A 20,186-nucleotide genomic window follows, 5' to 3' on the forward strand; every position below is an offset into this window, starting at 1 on the left:
TAGTGTTCTCATCTAAGCAATTTGCGATCTGCTGAAACGCAAACTCGTAGCCTGCAGCATTTTCTGAGCGATTTTGGAGCGATTCTGCAGGCTTATATTGAACTAGAAATCGCAAAACGCTAATCACTGAAAAAACGCTGGAAAAACGCTTTCTATACAGTGAAGAATTGCTGGGAAATCATTAGGAAAAAACGCCATTTCTAGTGTGAATGGGGCCTGATTGTGGTCCTACGGGTACAGACAATGTGATATGCAGTGAGGGTGGGAGAACCCTGACAGCTGTTTTGCAGTTGCCCACTTCTTCAGAGGCTAAAGCATGCTTTAGCCTCTGAAGAAGCGTGCCACCGCGAAACGACTGTCAGGTTCCTCCCACCCCCACGGCATACCACGTTGTCTGTACCCGTAGGACCACAATAAAGGTATAATTTGTCTGATCTTGTGCCACTATATCTGTCTTCACATAAGTGCAAGGATATACAGGATATTAAAGTCAAACTTAACCAAACTTGAACAAAGCAAATTTTAAAAGTGGTCAGGATGATAAGTAAAAGAGAAAACTTTTGGGATAAATGTGTTTAGAAGTGCATTTGCAACCTTGCTTTGTGTCCATTCCATGCTCAGCTGCTGGGTGGGTCAATCAAGGTCAATCATGTGACACACAAAGTGGGAATAGCAATAGACACCAGACTACATTTCCCCAAATCCCTGCATTACAGTAGAAATGATGTGTCTGCATGGCTCTGTATTTCACAGAAAGTATGTGTGAGCAATTAGCTTAGACCTTAGCTCTGCTAATAGGAAATAACAGTCTGGAGAGGTCTTAGGTTTGTATGGATATGTACACAGCTGTAGCACTAGCAAGCAGATCTACAAGGAGGATTTTTCATTTTCAAAAGTTCAGTTACAAAGGAATATTTGTAGTGATGGGCACAGGTTCGTGTGGTGTGGTTCAGCAATCGACAGGGACGGATCTAGACCAAGTTGCGCCTGGGGCAAGGTCAGGTTTTGGCACCTAAAGGTCAGGTTTTTGGTGCCTAAACTGCCATTCATTTTGCTGCCTTTTTAAGAATTCAACAAACTGCGCCTGGGGCAAGATACCCGCCTGCCCCCCCCCTTCCCCCTAGATCCGTCCCTGGCAATCAAACTTGATTTGTGAATTTCTTGTATTGCAATTTGGCACCCAAGAGCTAACAACCTGAAAGTCCTAGTGTAAACTTATTGTTAGCTCACAGAACCACACCACAAGTTTGCCCATCCTCAGTCATCACTTAGCCCTCTCTTCCTCAGCTCACTTTTTCACCTACCAAGGGAGATGTGATGACGTCACTGCAGAGGGAGCAGAGAGAGCTGGATGGATGGTGTGTAGGAGAGCAGCACTCTGTTTACCAGTACCTCAGGGAAACAAAGTGTTGCTCTCCTATACACTGCCCATGTAGCCAACCCATCCAGCGCTCTCTGCACTGGCATGTCCCACGTGGTGACATCATCCTCTCTCCCATGCAAGGTGAGTCAGCAGGCAGGGGAAAGGGCATCCCTGTAGTCTGTCGTTTATCTTCACAGTATTATGTCTATTTAGGGAACAACTACAGCACATATTTAGAGAACTGTTGGCCTACCTAACCTCAACCATGGGGGCCGGTCCTGTACACTATGCAGAGCTGCAGCGGAACAGAGCGTTATATATTACTTGCCCCCAGCAGCAAGTCCCTCTTCACTTCCTGGTAAGTTTGCAAGTGCTGCTCTACAAGACTGCTCCCGCTCCCAGGCCCCTAAGCAACTGCAAGGTTGCAGGGGCTATTGTTCATTGATTGATTGGCCATCTCAGCTACAATCAATGGTAATGAAGGAAACAGAGGCGCCAATAGGATAAAAATGATGCCAATAAAAACCAATTAAAATGTGGGCGGCAATCGTGGATTTGCCTACCCTACAAAAACCAAAGACCACTATGTATGGTAAAAGGATATACATTTTAATCAATTTTAAAACTCCCAAAAAAACAATTGGTCTGCAACGCGTTTCACGGGACACAAGCCCGCTTCCTCAGGCAAAACACATAAAAGCAGGAGCAACCAAGTAGTGGTCAGTACTAGTGTGGCGCCTCTGGTTGCTCCTGCTTTTATGTGTTTTGCCTGAGGAAGCGGGCTTGTGTCCCGTGAAACGCGTTGCAGACCAATTGTTTTTTTTGGGAGTTTTAAAATTGATTAAAATTTATATCCTTTTACCATACATAGTGGTCTTTGGTTTTTGTAGGGTAGGCAAATCCACCGTTGCCGCCCACATTTTAATTGGTTTTTATTGGCATCATTTTTATTCTATTGGCGCCTCTGGTTCCTTCATTACGTGATTATCCACCTGGTGGATGGGTGTGGACACCTTTTTCTTCTGTACAGAGAGCGACTTTTAGCCTGAGCGGGGACAGGCCTAATTTCCCCATCTGTGTTACAAGTGGTTGCCTGAACGTGGCAACCCACACTTGTGAGTATAATTCTACTATTATTATTTTGACGCTAACTGATTTACAATAATACACTATTGGGGGCTCTCGATTGTTCCCTTTTTTTCTCTCCCTACAATCAATGGTAAAAGTGGATGTGTCTTGCATAGGTATCATGTTAACGATAACATTTTTAAACAAGGAGACCTTCGTGCAAGTTTGCCTCTTTGAGATAAGTAGTGATTATGAAACAGTCTTGTTTTTTTCCAAACATTTATTTATATAGCAGTTATTAATATTTGCACTATTTACACGATTGTCTTCTCAACACCATTTAGCAAGTTAGTAACAATAAGGGAATAGAGAAACCAGTAATGTGGGAAATATGAATGAGTTGATCTTTTCTTTCTTTTCTTTTTTTTGTTTTAGTATGCTCATTCTGTGTCTGATCATGGTGATTTTGTGCGTTGGCGTTCTACAGTTCATTGAAAAGATTGTTCCCAAAACTGCCTGACTGCATAGCTGAGAGGTAAAATGGCCCCTGGAATTCTGTAAGGTGACAAAATGGTCAAAGGACGTAGTTCATATAGGTCAATAAAAAATGGTAACGTGTTTAGTGGTCACACTCCTCGTTTTCTTCATCTTCCTCAGTAAATACACAGTCCTTCTGTTTTCTCATCTGTGTAACCCCTGTAAAGAGACATGCAGATCAAATTATTTTTCTGATTATTCATCAAAACTCGTTGACATATCCTGCTTACCTCCTGCAACATTAGGCGTCAGTGGCTAGACCTCTGTATGAGGACATCCTCATCCTCGAAGTTTAGTTTATTTTTCTATGCACTTTGTGGGAAGGACAGATCATTGCATGTAGGAACGCACAGGTATAACTACTATTCATGCCACCTAGCACAAACTTTGATTGTAAACTTCCCAGCGTTCTTAACCCTTCCCCCCTGGAGATCCCAAAGCCCAGGAGGCCAACTGCCAGGAATAACATAACAAGTGTGTCAAACAATATATATTAATAGGGATCTGTGATTAGAGATCTGACCTGGTAAAACGCTAATGACATCATCAACGACTTTGTGGGACACCCTTACTGTCACTAAACGTGCACCAGATCCCATACGATTGAAGTGACATGAATCTAGCATCTGGATGGGGGAGGAGGCACCTATAGTGTAATAAAATGATTTAGTAAAAAAAAAGTAAGAAAAACAAGCTTACCTCAAGGTGACAATAAAAAGGATATTTATTAAAGATTCAATTGTATTTATAATAAATATAATTTTTAGTGCCACCTTGAGATAAGCTTGTTTTTTCTTACCTTTGTTTATGGTTTTAAGAATGTATTACTTTAGCCTCCTCCAGATCCAGTTTCATATGGTCCTCATCAGATGAAGTCCAGCAGATACAGTAGCTCTCATAAGCACACTGCTCTACATGTTTCTTTATTTGGAGAGTGGACTGGACTCAAAACCATCCGAGTGAAAGCGGGTTTCTACACAGGCGCTATACAGTAGTTGCTGAACTAGCAACCCAGGTTTGTCAGAATCCTTCTTCTAATTTAATTCTTCCCCACTTTGATAAAGTACACTATACAAGGTTCCCTCTCTGTATGTTTTTATCTTCTGGTACAGATAAACATTACCCTGTTTCTCTAAGGCCTCTTTCACAGTAGAACGTTGCGTTTTGATGCGACATTAAAGTCGCAACGCAAATTACAACGCAACGCCGCCAAAAAGTCGCAACGCAACTTAATGTCTTGTTATCATTGCATACAGTAGAGCATACAGGCAACGAAAAGTATGTTTCCAAGTCATTACTGAGCATGTGCAAACAGTCCAACGCAGCTACTAACGTGTATAATGCACAGCATGCAGCACTATCTAATAACGCTACACGTTACACACAAACGCAACGTGTGCACTGTGAATGTCGCACAGACTTATTATTGCTGTGCGTTAGTCTGCGTTTAAACATTTTCTAACGTGTGACTTTAATGTTGCACTGTGAAAGAGGCCTTAATCTAGTATCTGTACATAGCTTTACACTATGATTGCCACCCTGAATTAATGAAGTTTTAATAAGATGTTTGGATAAAAATTGTATTTTCCGAGCCTGCTACCAAGTTGTTGAGTCAAAACAATGAATTCATTTTAGTTGGCCTGATTGGGCTGTTTTAGAATTGAAAAATGAGCTTTGTGGAAAATGGTCCAATGTAAGCTAGAACAGGAGGGCTGTAGCTATGACAGCTATAAGGGCAGTAGCTAGGACTTCTGCCTTTAGTAAGAATTTAGAGATTTTTGGGGGGTCTTAGGGGTAGCCATTAGGGGGAGGGTCAGGTAGTAGAAGCATTGGTTAGAGCTAAGAAGAACAAAGAGAAAAAAAGTTTAGAGTTGGGGTGGGGCTTGGGCACCAATGGGGAAGATAGGTTTGAGCGCTGAGTTGTTTGTGTGTCCACGCACTAGAATTAAGTCACACGCAAAGGAAGTTAGGGTTTTGAACTGGGGAAGGTTTAGGGTTAGGCACTGGAGGAAGTGTTTTTTAGAGGTCAGGTGCCTGGGGGAGGTGTCTAAGTTTGAGAAGTGAGGTGGTTAGAGTTAAACGCCAGGGGAAGAGTTAACAGTCATAGCTAGGCTCAGGGTGGACAGGGTCTGTAGATCAGTTGTCAGCATGGTGGAAGAAGGTTAGAGTAAAAGCTGCTTCACACCTAATAGTGCTAGTTATTTTGGAGTGATATTATAGAGATTTTTCAAAAGTGATTTGCTTTTCTATACTTGTTACAGAATCGCAATCACTCCAAAAATGCTAGATGCAGCGCTTTGCAATTTAAAAGAAAACAATTCTGTCTGGTGTGAAATTCTCACACAAAAGGGGAATGATAGCTGAATAAGTTGTGCGCCACCTCCTACACTGCGCCCGGAGGCTGGAGCCTCTCTCGCCTCTGCCCGGCCCTGAATGCAGGGGTCCCAGAGCTGTGAGGGGCCCCAACTACTACTTCACTTCATTTGGTAAAGGGTCCATCATTCAGATGAGGTGTAGTGTGGTTACACTTGTTATGGGTGTGTAGATCAGAATGGCCACACTTGTGGTTATGACCCTTGCAAGATTGGCCCTCAGGCTGTGAGGCTCACCAGGGGTAGGCAGTGGTGAAGGGTGGGAACACTGGGGGGGGGGGGGGGGATTCAAGTTTTGCTGGGGGGCATGATTTGTAGTTATGCCACTGGACCAAGGGGTACAGGAAGGATCAGTTCCCATTCAGATCATGGAAAGGGGCTTCATTAATTCATCTCTGTCGGATTGGTTTGAATTTTAAAGTATTGAAGGAGTAGTTGCTACATGAAAATCTTGGGATACAAATGCAAGCCAATAAGTCCTTATTTTGTTTAATTATCAGGCCAGCTTTGGTTAATGCATGTGATTTTTATATAATGACAATGGTCTCTTTGAAAAGTTATTCTAAAAACATTCTCTGGGACGATTTCACTTTTCAACTTGCCGATTTTAATTTTTCTGGGAAAATATACAAGCAGGTGTGTAATTATAAGAGAGCAGCCTGTGCGAGTGCAGAGGGCCCAAACTGTGAGTGGCCCCCAACTACTGGAGGGGGGCTGCTGTGGGAGACCCCGTCCCACTTTAAATGTGTTTGTGTGTGATTAGGGGCCCCATAGTTTCCTAAGTGAATCCCACCTTTTGTTATCCTCTCCAAACCTATTCCCCCCACCCTCCAAGGTCCAGGGAAAAATAAATAATAACAGTCCTCGTGCCAAAAAAAGGATGAGGACCGCTGACCTAGAGGACCAAGGAGCAAGCAGCTGGGCACTTCAACTATATTTATTGCAAAAAAAAGTATAGACATGCAAATTAATATGATTTTTTTATCATATGCATTAAAATCATCTTCCATTAGGCCTTTAGGGCCCTTTTCCACTAGCAGTCGCTAGCGTTCGCGCTGAACGCTAGCGATTGCTGAATCGCAATTCCGCCGTTTTCCCGACGTTTGCGGCCGCGATTTTGCTATGCTATGCACTGCATAGCAAAATCGCGGCAAAAGTCGCTCCGCGGCGCGATCGCGATCAATTAAAAAATGAATCGCGGTAGTGGAAATGACCTACCGCGATTCCTATGTTAAAAAGCAAACCATAGCGATTGTAAAATCGCTAGCGGTTTGCGGTTTTGCGATTCAGCTAGCGCAAACGCGCTAGTGGAAAAGGGCCCTTAAAAATGATGATCAGATGATAAACTACATCAGTTTATATACAAAAGTAGAACGGTCACCATTCATTTTCCTGATAAAAGTAAAAATACTGTATTCTTTATTGTACTTAGCCACGCAATGGGCAGGGGCATAACTACAAATCACAGGGCCCCCCTGCAAAACTTTGATGGGGCCCCTTAACTACTTTAGGACAACGCTAATTAAAATCTACGCCCTGTTTTGATGGCTATCTGGCTACCAGCGCATAGATTCCAATACAATGACTCTGCGCATTCTCGCCGCTTTCGTTGCTCCCGATGATCTCGCTGCTGTCTCTCTGCTGCAGCTCACTTGCTCTGCCGTCTCTATAATGGCAGAGCCCTGTGAGCGGGTCAGGAGCCGATTTCATTGGCTCCTGACCCTGTCTATAAATGTAAGCAGCTCCTATTGGCTTACATTGATAGGCAGGGTCAGGAGCCAATAAAAGCGGCTCCTCACAGGAACTCTGCCGTCATGGAGACAGCAGAGTGGGTGGCCCTGGATCCCGATATGCGGTATGTGCAGCAATTCGTTGGTATTCGCCTTTATTTCCGCCGTTTCTTATACCAGCGGTCTCTGGTCCTTAAGGGGGCAGAGACCGCTGGTACTTAAAGGAGTCATCAGGCAGTATTAAAGAAAATAAGTGCTACTTACCGAGTGCTTCTTCCAGCCCCAAGCTCCCAGCACGTCCCTTGCCGCAGCTCTCCCTTCAGCCATTCGCCGCAGTAGTTCTGTGCCTGCGCAGTCCGCTCCGGCCCATGTGGTGGTGATTGACAGCGCCGCTCGCGCAGGCGCAGTACAGGCCGAGCTGGAGGTTGCACTGACGTCATCACCGGGGACCGGGACGGAGCTGCGGCGAACGGCTGCGGGGAGAGCTGCGCCGTGGGACGTGCTGGGAGCTAGGGGCTGGAGGAAGTCCCCAGTAAGTAGCCCTTATTTTCTTTAATACTGCCTGATGACTCCTTTAAGTGGTTAATGTTCACAACCCTTCCTTTGCCTCTTCTTGGTGACCCTCATAGCCTGAGAGCCCATCTTAAAAGGCTTATAAAACAAGTGTGGCCATCAGGATCTTCACACCCATAACATGTGTAGCCACCAAAAAACCTGCTCTGGAGTATCAAGGAACGGTAAGGTTAGTAGTTTTGTCCTCCCCCCCCCCTCCTCTGGGGTCCCCTGGAGTTACAGGTGCTGCTACCCCTAGTTACACCCCTGGCATTGGCCTTGTGGGAAGCACTGTAGCAATTAGAGTTCCAGGTTTGTAGCCAGGAAGTTATCTGCGTGGCAATTGCATGTTCTGCTGTAGGCTTCCTCTGGCTAGTTGGACTGCTCAGCTTAGCCCCAGACTGTGGACATTTGACTGCCAAGACACATTCAGTGACATGAATTGTTTGATGAATTCTGTAAACACCATGGAAAATGGGTCAGTGCTACAGAAATGCATAATAATAATAATTACCATAATGTGTCGCTAACGATTGTTACACTGCAATTACCACCCTGTTCCTTCTAGAATATGTTTTTATTTTCTATCCTGAATGACTGCTGTGTTTTAGTAAATATGCCGAGCGTTCCTAGCAAAATGAACCAAAATAAATAGAAGAAGATTCCACCACACTCCTACTTGTTTTCTGTTATATATTGAACATTGATGGCATTTTTAAAAATGTAATTCCACTTACAAACAGTGAAATTGGCTCTCAGCAGGGTAGCTAAACACATTGCAAGCATGAGAATAACAACAGACCCGGGTAAGCATGAGGAAACCCAGGGCTACGGGACCCGCTGCTATCACTTTCCTCCCTCTATTATTGTACTCTGCAAAGTAAAGCAAGGGAGCAGAGTAATATTTACCCGCTTTCAGTGCTGGTCATCGGGGTCCTTTTCACTTCACTGCAGTCAGGAGCCTACTAACCATGCAGCTCCTAATGCAGGTCATGTGACATGTCAGAACTATAAGGAGCTGGGCAGAGGAGTCAAGCACAGTTACCGGCAGCAGCAAAAATAAGAGGTCCTGACCAGTTCTAGAAGCAGATAAATATTATTGGTCATCTGCAGTACAAGGAGGTTGTACCTATCGGGTATTTAACTTGCTAAGTGGTGAAGGGGGGTTGTATTGGCCAAGTTTGCTGGAAGATTTGGGGAGGGGTGTCCTGCCAGCCACACTTGCTGAGGGAGAAGGAGTCCTATACTGGCTGCACTTATTATGTGGGGGATGGGATCCTCAGCAGTGTCAGCCATCACAGCAGGTTTTTATGAAAAACTGGGTCATCGCTGCTGAACCTTCGCCTCCCTCTGCACCCCCCCCCCCCCTCATAACAGATGATTGCCAAGAGCAACTGGTGGTGCCATAGTATGGCAGCCTCGGCTCTTGACATTCAGACATTAACCCCTCTCATCCTTCCCGAACCTGTATGATCTAAAACCAATTCTGGGTACAACCCCCCGTTTGTACTTGGTGAAAAAATTATTCTGATTCTGATGTAGAGTTGTTGTAGCCACACTTGTTTTGGGGGGAATCGTGGCAGCACTTGTTGTGAGGGAGGCAACACTTGATGTTCATATGTAAGAGGTCATGGAGGAAAGAGGGTGGAACCTTTGGAGAAGGTACCATGAAATATTCACATTGGTAAATATTATTACAGTTGCCTGGTTTGTATTGCAGAGCTGCTAACATGAAGTGTCAAGTGTGGAGTAATTAAGATTAGCGATGGCAGTTCACAATGTTTGCTTTTGGGATTTGTGTGTTTGTGGATAGCAAATGTTTTTCTCATAATACTCAGCATTACCATTAAACTAAGGTCAGCTAGTTTGGAATGGCCAATAGCATTTGCGTTCGCCCAGTTGAACACGTACGTGAATTTGTGTTTACCAATTTGCACGGTCACTATCGCCCCCATTCTTGAATGCTTCTGTGCACGTTTGCCGTTGCCTAGTGAACCACACCGTGAGAAGTTCACCCATCACTATTCAGGTCAGGATAAAACCTAGAGACAGTGAAATATGGATTGTATCGTCCAATTCAAGGAAGTGAAGTGAGCTACTAACAGGAAGCATAGTCCCCTCTATCGTCATAAGACAGACTTATTGGTAAAAGCTAAAGACAGTGCAGGGGTTGTCTGAAATGTAATTTCCCGCTATGTTTAACACTTTAAAGCGGAATATAACCCTGCATTTCAACTTTGCTCTAAAACATTATTTACAGCATATTATATGCAACCAGCATTTTTTTTTTTACTAGACCAGCATTGGAAGAGTTAAACACAGAGGTTTAAAGTTCCGTGGAGAGATATGCAGAAGTTCAGATAAATACATTCTATTTACTTAAATGTATCTATTGATAAATGTTACACACTCTTTGGCTGTCCTCCAACTTCTTCTCAGTGAGAGAGATGAGTCACATTCAACACTTAGATACATTTACGTAAACAAAATGTATCTATATCAGCTTCGGATGCGTCTGCAGAAATCTCCAGGAACTTGAAAGCTCTGTGTAACCCTTCCAATGCTGGTCTAGTAAAAAAAAAATGCTGGTTGCATATAATATGCTGTAAATAATGTTTTAGAGCAAAGTTGAAATGCAGGGTTATATTCCGCTTTAATAGCCAATTTATTTAAGCACATATTTTATTTCTTATTTGTTACATTTCCTTGTTACTAATTAGTACTGCTGTAATGTGTATGTATGGCCACTTGTCACTAGGGGGCAATGTGAGACAAAAACAACTTTGCTTTCAGTTTCTACATCCTCTGCTAGCGGAGAGACATCAAAGCATTCCAAGAATTTACAGCACAACAAGCTCTGCCGGCTGAGGTCAAAAGCAGTTCACTTATCTCAAACAATTAATGAACCAATGACACAAACATGTTTGGTGTAATGTCATAATGTATATATATATATATATATATATATATATATATATATATATATATATATATATATGTAGTATCAAAGGTACACTAATAAAACTATAATTTATTGAGTCAGGAAAAAAAATGCATCTTGGAGGACTCCATAAAACTTTCCATCATGTTTTCCTCTTGTGAATACCGTAGATGATAAATGTTTTTCAAACTGTTAGAAATACAAGTCTTGGTGGCTGACAATGTATAAATATCATATACAGATCCAAAGACATGGAGAGAGAATGCAACAGTTTAACCTGGTAGGTAAAGAGAAAGTGTATAAGTCCTGCATTGGTGTCCACCAAGAAGTGAATGCCAAGGGGCTCCCAATCTGTATCTCCACATCAGAGTCAGGAGAACTCATAAACTCAAGAGCTAATAAACAGTGCTGGAACATGATGAAAACGAGGTATAAACTCACCATGAGCATTGAGGGGCAACTACCAACCCCCTAGTCCATATACCCCTGCTAAACCGATAGTTTATCATCAATATATCCTACCCATGTAAGGACCCTACCTGGAAAGAGAGGCAAGTCAAGATGATAGGGAGTGTCTTTCCGTCTTGGTTTTGCAAGCAGCCTGGTACTCTCTGTCACAGTTTGCTCATTAGACATGCTGGTGGACTGGTGTCTATCATCATTAGAAATTAAAGGTTTTGTCTGCTCATTGCTGCCTGCACATGCAACAAAGCAAATAAGCAAATTCAAACAAAAGTAAGCCATAGCAAATAATACGATAAAATACAACAAGCAAGCAAATTATGAAAACAAATGAATACATAGCAATTCTGTGCCCATTGGGTATTGTACAGGTCAGGGTATTCAGCAGCAGATGGGGCTAAAGGCAGAACTCTGTCCAGAAAGGAAAAGGGAAGGCAATAACAGCTAGACTCCACTCTTCTCTGAATGACCATAAATAGTGCAATGCATTCAATAAAAATACAAACAAAAAACACTCAGATCAGCTAAGATTACAAATGATGTGAACTTGGGAGAGGGACATGATAGTGACATAGTGTCTGTACAGTGCTCTTCTGTACAGGGGAGCATGTCATGAGCCTGCATTGTGCACAGTGTACAGCTGGAAACCTAGAAATTATGTAACTACAAGTCTGTCATTCAAGATAAATAGGTTGTTTGTTTTAAGTAGACTCTTTAATTTCAGATTAGAATTTAGTGTTTAAATGTGCCAGTAGGAAATCCGTGGAAATATATGAAAGCTTCTGATACAGGAAAGCTCTGATCACCGTAGTGGTTTTTTGAGCACAGAGCGGGTTCTAGACTTTTTGCTGCCTGAGGCAAACTTGTGAGGCTGTCTCCCGCAACCCCCCCCCCCCCCCCCCCCCGGATTTGGAATGATCGCACAGCACCAAAAAATGTCACCCTTAGTATAGGTGCAGTCATGTGTTGTGAAGCATTTTTGCCAGAAAGTGAGATTTTTGGGGGGAAGTCAATATTTCAACCCCATGGCTTGCATAAGGAGTCTTTTGTACTTTGATTTGTGCAGTTTATATAAATTATCTGGACTTTTTAAATGTGCTTTTTTTGGGGGCCAAACAGAAATTTCCAGCTTTTTGGATTATGTTTCTTTATATGGTTAAAGGACAACTGAAGTGGGAGGGATATGAAGGCTGCCATATTTGTCTCCTTTTAAAGGGGAACTACAGCAAAAATTTAGACTACTGGGATTTCCCTAGTTGCATGTTTATATATTAGCTATTAGCAAGAGCAGCATATATTACATAGTGCTGTTGTTTACAAAGCTCACCTGGAAAGGATTTATATCTCACATACAGATCCTCACGTTGCTAAGTGCCTAATGAGGGTCCATTTACACCACGGCGATTAGCGGGCAATTCCCGCTAATCACCGAAGCGCTAGTGCTTTTTAAAGTGCTAGCGCAATTATAACCCTATGACAGCGATTTCACTGCCATGATTGCTGCTGATCGCGGGTGTTTCACAATTAACGACAAACGCAAAATGTGTACTCGGGCAATCGTGGTACAGTGCTTAAACAAGCGCTGATCGTGATAGTCGGGAATCAGGAGAGTATCCAGTGATTTTACCGTGATTAGCATGCGATTCCCGACGATCACGATCAGCACTACCGTTTTGCCTATTTCAAGTGTGAATGGGCCCTAAGGCAAGGGAAATGATGTACTCTGTGGGCTGTTAGTGCTCAGTTAGGCTGTGTGATAACAGCTATCTCTGGCCTCTCTGTGAGCCCAAAGCCCTGTTCTCCTAATGCTGTGAAAGATGTTAGGTTTATTTACCTGAGACATTCCATATCACAGTACTTGCTGCTGACTGAACTTGCATTAGGAGAAAGGGGCTTTTTATCCAGATGACTTTTGTAAACAACAGCACTATGTAATATAGGTTGCTCTTTGTAATAGAAACATGTTACTAGGGAAATCCCAAAAGCCTACATTTTGCTATAGTGCCCCTTTAAACACACCAGTTGCCTGGCTGTGCTACTGATTAGCGGGGGCCGCACCACACCACCAAAAACAGGCCTTTGGGGATTACCGCATTAGTATGTGGTAATCCCCATCTGGCATCCGGGAATTACTGGCATCCAGGGACCCAACACTAAAAACTGCTGGTACCGGGCATTAAAGCCTGGCAGCCATTTTGCGCACAACTGCGCTTCTACGGAGTTTGTCTTGTTGTGCAAACGGCTGTCAGGCTTCAGTGCCCGGCCCCCACCATTACCGATAACCACCTTGTACCGGTATGTTTACTTCTGCAATAGCATATGTTTTATGCATCTTGTGACAAACCTGTTAACACGTATTGGAATAAAGCAAGTAACAGCAGTGGCGGCTTATCCCCTTTCCTTTCTCTGCAGCATAAATGCCTAACTCTGCCAGAGCACACTGAATCTGCATATTAAAGACCCAGAGTGGGTATATTATCTACCCCCCATTCAATATACTGCCAATCACTGTAGTGCTACTTCTACTACATCAGTTTAGTTTCTTCTGTCATGTGAACAAAGTTTTTAAATAATGTTAATGTATTATATTGTATTATAAATACATTGTATTACTAATATGTATTAATGTATTATAAAAGCACTTGTATTATAGTGCTTTTCTCCTGTCGGGATCAAAGTGCTTCAGAACTGCAGCCACTAAGGGCACACTCAGTAAGCCACCCTGCAGGTGACTAAGCATAAGAATTTTTCTTCTTCTGTGAACTAAGACCCCAACTTTTAACTTAGCTGTAGGGATAACAGTTGTGCCTGGATGAGTGAATCTGTGAATGCATTTGTTTGAACATTTGCATGCGAGAGTGTGAAGGGTTAATAGATTTTTGCTGTTTTCTGGCCACACCCCCTTCAGCACCTCCCTTTCCTTAATAACTTATTTAATGTCCTAACTAGAGGCGATTGTGCCTGGATATATGTGTTTTTTTTCCTGCAGTGTTAGGGAGTCTTGCCCAAGGACTCCTAAACTGAACTGGCTTTTAACCCTGGTCTCCTATGTCAGAGGTGGTGACCTTAACCAGTATACTAACCAGCCACAAAAGCAAGATCTAAAATATACTGTAGAATTAGGAAAGTGGGAAGATATGTGTTTCTAATCATAATGAAGTCAGTAACTTTACACCTCTGTACTTCTTGCAGTAGAATTTCTAGAATATTAACCTGTAATCAAATAGAAGTAGTGCAAGTGCAATCAAACTTAAATAAAAAATTATTTTACATGCCATAGTCAGCAACTATTAAAACAGTGCTTATGTTTCAAAAATCACTTAGCACAAAAACACGGACGCAAATCAGCAATTAGTTATAAAATGTTAAGGAGCTGATTAATATTACACATCATTTAGTGTCTTGAAAGGAAAATACTAAGGTGTACTTTTGCATCTTTTATAAGAAAAGAAATATCTGTGTCAATAAAAGCAGGTTTAAGATTTAAGGGGGAGGCTTTATGTCATGTGTTCCTGGCCTCCTATGGAATGACTTTTACACTTAGGGACAAGGGGGAACAGTTTGTAAAAATGCATGTAGGAGGGCATGGTGTATGGCAGAAGGGGTTAGCATGCATATGTTGCTGCCTCTAGCTGATGCACTCCCTGCCTCACTCCATCTTCCCGACACTTCTGTCTTCACAAGCGGAAGTTCGACTGTGAAGGCAGAAGCATCGATAAAGTGCTCAAAAAGAAACCCCCAACTTGATTCCTAACCCTGACCCCTCCAAAAGCCTAAAACGACCCCCCACCACCAAATGTCTAACCCAGGGCCGTATTTCTAGAAAGGCCGCAAAGGCCACGGCCTTCGATGCTGAATAAGCAAAAAGGGCGGCAGGACTCAGGAGATATAATAATAACAGGTCACATTTCAAAGTAAATCATCTCTTCTGGTTTCGAAGCACCCTGCTTTGCTGTACACACAGCCTGAATTCCAGAGCTCTGTGCAACTTCCTTACTTCCTGGTATGCGATGAGACAGTCACAGCTTGCTCTGCTGCATCTGCTATCTCCTGAATGATTCCAGGACATGCAAGCTTTAGTGATTAGTGCCAGTATTATAGAAAGCAGAACTCCTCATGTGGTAAGAAGTTTTCCTGAACAGAACACATTCATCGGGCTCTCGGCTCCACTTTAGAACTCCAGCTGTCAGTCACTGTCAGCCCTCCATTGCTCCCCCCACCCCCCACCCCCCCACCACCACCTCAAAAATCTTAAACAGAAAGAGACACATTTTCCCCCCTAAAAAACTTATGGTAGCACCCTCTATGCTTAAGCAAGACCCCTTGCTGGCTCACTTTTTTGAAAGATTTGCTGGCTCACTTTAAAGGTATCAGCAGAATATTTTTCCATGTTAGCCATCAGTACAAAAAAAAAGTATCAGTAATAGATTACTCCTGAAAACGTACTTATTTTCTTTTAAATTAGCCAATAAATGGTTGATCCTGAATCAAAACATCTTTATTTTAAATTAACACTTTCACAAATTTAAGGTCAGTTTTGTAAAGGCATAGCAATAAGAGCAGCATTTCAATAGGCATGAGTTAATCCTTTTTTTTTTTCTTCGAAACTTAATAGCCTTGCTAAACTCCAGTGCTATCAGGTCATTAACAGTAGATTTGACTACCAGACTGTAATGGAACATACCATGTTAATAGGTAAAAAAAAAAGAGAGATGAAAACAGGAAAGGAGCATCTTGCTGAAAAGAACCTATGCAGTACTTCAGCCTCATATGGAGGGCAATTAAAAGTGTATATTTTTTTATCAGCTTACTGATGCCTTTTGATAGCTGAGCAACAGGTGTTTGATTACAGCAGAGCAGAGAGGGAGATGAACGCTGCTCTGCTACTTCACTATTGAGGGATTCACTGCTCTGGCAGGAAATACAATCATTTGTCAGCTGAAAGAAAACATACACACATACACACATCGCTAAAACAGACTGAAATATCTGTTTATAGAATCCAGTAGTAGTACTCCTTCTGCAAACCAGTGATCACTAGTCAGGGTATTAGACAGAATACTGTTGGGTGGAAGGAGGGGGTGGCAGTTGGTGGCAGCGGTGCTTGGCCAATGGAAAGTACAAACCTGCCCTGGACTGAACACCCCCCCCCCCCCCCTCCATTTCCCCTGTAAGAACCTAACATTAACCTCCTAATCCAAGTGCCCAAATTGACTGCTAGTGATAGGCAATCAGCTACAACTATTAATTCCTATCTAGTAGCCGATTGGTTACTATGTTTGTTAGGGCACCAAAATAACCACTGAGCAGATTAAATGCCTTCCGATTGCCATGCCAAAATTACTGACCAAGCATAGGGGACCCCTGCTGATGCTTTGGTTTTTCAGAATGGTCTGACATGCTTTTTGCCATTTATAGGACCGGTCCCATCCTAATCACTAATATTCAAAGCATACAGAGAGGTGATTGTTACAATTACAGAGCTAATAAAGAAGCTAGCTATTGGGGCTGCTGGAAGAGTACTCCAAGTGGGAAATCTGGTCCAGGGGTCTAGTGCAGACACATCTGTATCCTCTATTGCTATGTCTCTGATTTTCACATAAGTTCGCTGGAATCTACCCTGACTATTAATAAATGTTAAAGTAAGAAAGCAACAGTCACAAGATATCAGAACAGTACAAAAGCATATTTTGTTAAGATACAAATAGGAATTAATAGGTTAGAACACTGAACAGTACCTGGACAGTACCTTTCATGGAAGGGGCGGAATAGACACTCTGCTTCCTCTGCTTGGGAGAAACATTCTATGTTTTATAAAGATAAAAATATGGTTACATATGTTACGTTATTTTCTACAGTTACAAAAATATGCATTACAGGATTATCAACCGCAAATGATCTAAGGCCTCTTGCACACTGCACGCGATTCCGATTCAGATTCCGCTTTTTAATCAGTTTTTACATCTGATTCAGATTCCGATTTGCAGTGTGCAGGGAGCAAACTGCAAATCGGAATCTGAATCGGATGTAAAAACTGATTAAAAAGCGGAATCTGAATCGGAATCGCGTGCAGTGTGCAAGAGGCCTAAAACAGTCTGAACTGAAATACTGGCCTTATTTCATGTTCCAAAACTGTGATGGATTTTTTCAGGTGATTTTAACACGTGAACATAAACTAACGAGGCAGGGATCTGTTCATTCTGATTTGTAATCCAAGGAAAAGTATGAAATGTAAGCATTTCAATCTACTTGATATTGTGGGCCATTCAGTGCCTGAATAGTGTACTGGTTAGGGGATCTGCCCCTGACACAGGAGACCAGGTTTCAAATTTCGGCTCTTCCTGTTCAGTAAGCCAGCACCTATTTAGTGAGGAGACCTTGGGCAAGGCTCCCTAACACTGCTACTGCTTATAGAGCACACCTTGGTGGCTGCAGCTCTGATGATTTGAGTCCACCAGGAGAAAAGCACTATATAAATGTTCTGTGACATTCTAATTCCATAATTGTATCTAATTGAAAGAGAATTGGTACCACAATATGGCCTCCCGATCAATCTTCCGATTGGTTTTCAGGGGGATCAATCAGAAGTGTTGGAAAATCTCTGTTACAAGGGCTCGATCAGCTGCATGGTGGTAATCGCATTTTAAATCACAACGACCGATGGACCCCCCTGCCAGTGTCCCACCAAGTATATTAGTGTCCCCCCGTGCCTGAGTGCAGTTTGAAAGGCCTATCCACCAGCCTACTCCTGGCCTCCTTCCCTGTCACCACGAGCACCTGTTCCATGTGACACAGGTGCATGTTGTGACGTCTCTACAAGCACTGAGTGAGAGTCACGTGGTACAAGGGCTTGTGGTGATGTCGAACACGGGAGGAGGGGGGAGCCGCGAGCCACGCTGGCAGAGAGGTGAGCTTTTAACACTAAGCATGGCCAAGGGGGGAGGGAAACAATTATACTCTTATCAGGCAGTGGCACTAGGACGCTGTGCAGTGTGTGGGCAGGCAATAGATACCTCTCTGATCAGCTTTGATCAGAGGTGCATGCATCTATCTAATAGTCGATCTGGCCATACTGTACTGTGTAGAGTAATATATGGCCAGCTTATCACTTTGGATAGTGAACTGATAGGGAGTCCAAAGTACCCTTCTCACTGGCCTGGATCAGAGCCGGTTCTCTCATGAAGCAAGGTGAAATATTTGCATCAGATGCAAAGATTTCATGGGCAGCATTTTTGTACTGTGTGTACCTTCCTGAGGAGGAATAGAGTGGCTGAGGGTGAGCAGTTTGTTTGTCACAGACTCACAGCCAGCCAGTGTGTTGTGTTAAAGGACTTACGAGCTGAAATGAAAAAAAAAAAATTAATTACCTTAGTGCACTGTTAGACCTCTGTGTAGACGATCAGTGCCTCCCTTGTACTTTCCAGACCCCCTGTTATCTTAATCCTCTTATCATTATATGGTCCCGACCCAGCCCAGGGTCGCCTTATCTCTGTGTACTATAATCGCCGCTTTAAAATCCCTCTGCCTGCTTAGTTCAAATAGACGTGGCTGCGTAGGATAACAGACCTGCCAGCAGCTCATCGGCACTCCGTACAGTCATAAGTCATGTGGGCGTCACCACATGACCTCCCACATGACTGACTTCACTTCAAGCCAGCCGTGCCCCCTCAGCATAGAACAGAAGCGCTGAGAGAGGAAGAAGGTAACCTAGTAACAGCATTTGTTTACAGGAGATTTGCAGTGTAAGTAATTGAATTCAAAATCATTTATAACTGATGGGGGACACTTTTATCATCATGTAAAATAGCGTGGCAACATTTTTTTATGAAAAAAAAAATGTAAAAAAAAATAAATGTTGCCACGCTATTTTACATGATAATAAAAGTGTCCCCCATCAGTTCTAAATGATTTTGAATTCAATTACTTACACTGCAAATCTCCTGTAAACAAATGCTGTTACTAGGTTACCTTCTTCCTCTCTCAGCGCTTCTGTTCTATGCTGAGGGGGCACGGCTGGCTTGAAGTGAAGTCAGTCATGTGGGAGGTCATGTGGTGACGCCCACATGACTTATGACTCAGTGTACGGAGTGACGATGAGCTGCTGGCAGGGCTGTTATCCTACGCAGCCACGTCTATTTGAACTAAGCAGGCAGAGGGATTTTAAAGCGGCGATTATAGTACACAGAGATAAGGCGACCCTGGGCTGGGTCGGGACCATATAATGATAAGAGGATTAAGATAACAGGGGGTCTGGAAAGTACAAGGGAGGCACTGATCGTCTACACAGAGGTCTAACAGTGCACTAAGGTAATTAACTTTTTTTTTTTTTTTATATTTCAGCTCGTAAGTCCTTTAAAGGATACCCGAACTGAAATGTGACATAATGAGATAGACATGTGTATGTACAGTGCCTAGCACACAAATAACTATGCTGTGTTCCTTTTTTTCTTTCTCTGCCGGAAAGAGTAAAAATATCAGGTATGTAAGTGGCTGACTTAGTCCTGACTCAGACAGGAAGTGACTACAGTGTGACCCTCACTGATAAGAAATTCCCCTTTTTTACCTCTTTCTTGCTCTCAGAAGCCATTTTCTGCTAGGAAAGTGTTTTATAGTTGGAATTTCTTATCAGTGAGGGTCACACTGTAGTCACTTCCTGTCTGAGTCAGGACTGAGTCAGCCACTTGCATACTTTATATTTAACTCTTTCAGGCAGAGAAAGAAAAAAAGGAACACAGCCTACTGTAGTTATTTGTGTGCTAGGCACTGTACATACACATGTCTATCTCATTATGTCACATTTCAGTTCGGGTATCCTTCAAGCTGCAGCATGTCATGTGAGAACATTAAATGAAGCAGAGTAAATTGTTGAGTGCCGCGCGATCATTTCAAATCAGTGGGTGGGGGCACATCCTCACAAGTTTGCTTCAGGCAGCAAAAAGTCTAGAACTGGTCTCGGCCTAGATAAACGGATATCTGAGTACACAGTCTGAAATGCAGATTCTACGTGTTTCCTTCATTTCTGAGCAATTTGAAAATGATTTGCTTTATAATGATCATAATAAATATATGAATAGGAAGAGAGATATTCCATGTAATGGCTGTCCACTTACCTCTTCATGTGTGCTGGTTGTCCTATTATCATTTATTTCTAGGTGACAGAA

The 20,186-nt window shown here is 42.8% G+C and overlaps 1 protein-coding gene across 3 annotated transcripts in view; it reads right to left on the minus strand.

Moving 5' to 3' along the window:
* Nucleotides 1-2,728: 2,728 nt before the first annotated feature.
* Nucleotides 2,729-20,186, minus strand: part of PPP1R1C (protein phosphatase 1 regulatory inhibitor subunit 1C) — a 75,176-nt gene continuing 57,718 nt past the window's right edge. For all 3 annotated transcript variants that reach the window (XM_068247002.1, XM_068247000.1, XM_068247001.1), the window contains exons 3-6: nt 20,136-20,173; nt 16,775-16,829; nt 11,103-11,258; nt 2,729-3,127 (exon numbers count right to left, since the gene is read on the minus strand). In XM_068247002.1, coding sequence (XP_068103103.1) covers nt 3,051-3,127; nt 11,103-11,258; nt 16,775-16,829; nt 20,136-20,173 — 326 coding nt within the window. In that variant the 3' untranslated portion in view covers nt 2,729-3,050. The remainder of the gene's footprint in view (nt 3,128-11,102; nt 11,259-16,774; nt 16,830-20,135; nt 20,174-20,186) is intronic.

This window comes from Hyperolius riggenbachi, chromosome 7 (genome assembly GCF_040937935.1).
Source record: "Hyperolius riggenbachi isolate aHypRig1 chromosome 7, aHypRig1.pri, whole genome shotgun sequence".
Classification (NCBI taxonomy): domain Eukaryota; kingdom Metazoa; phylum Chordata; class Amphibia; order Anura; family Hyperoliidae; genus Hyperolius; species Hyperolius riggenbachi.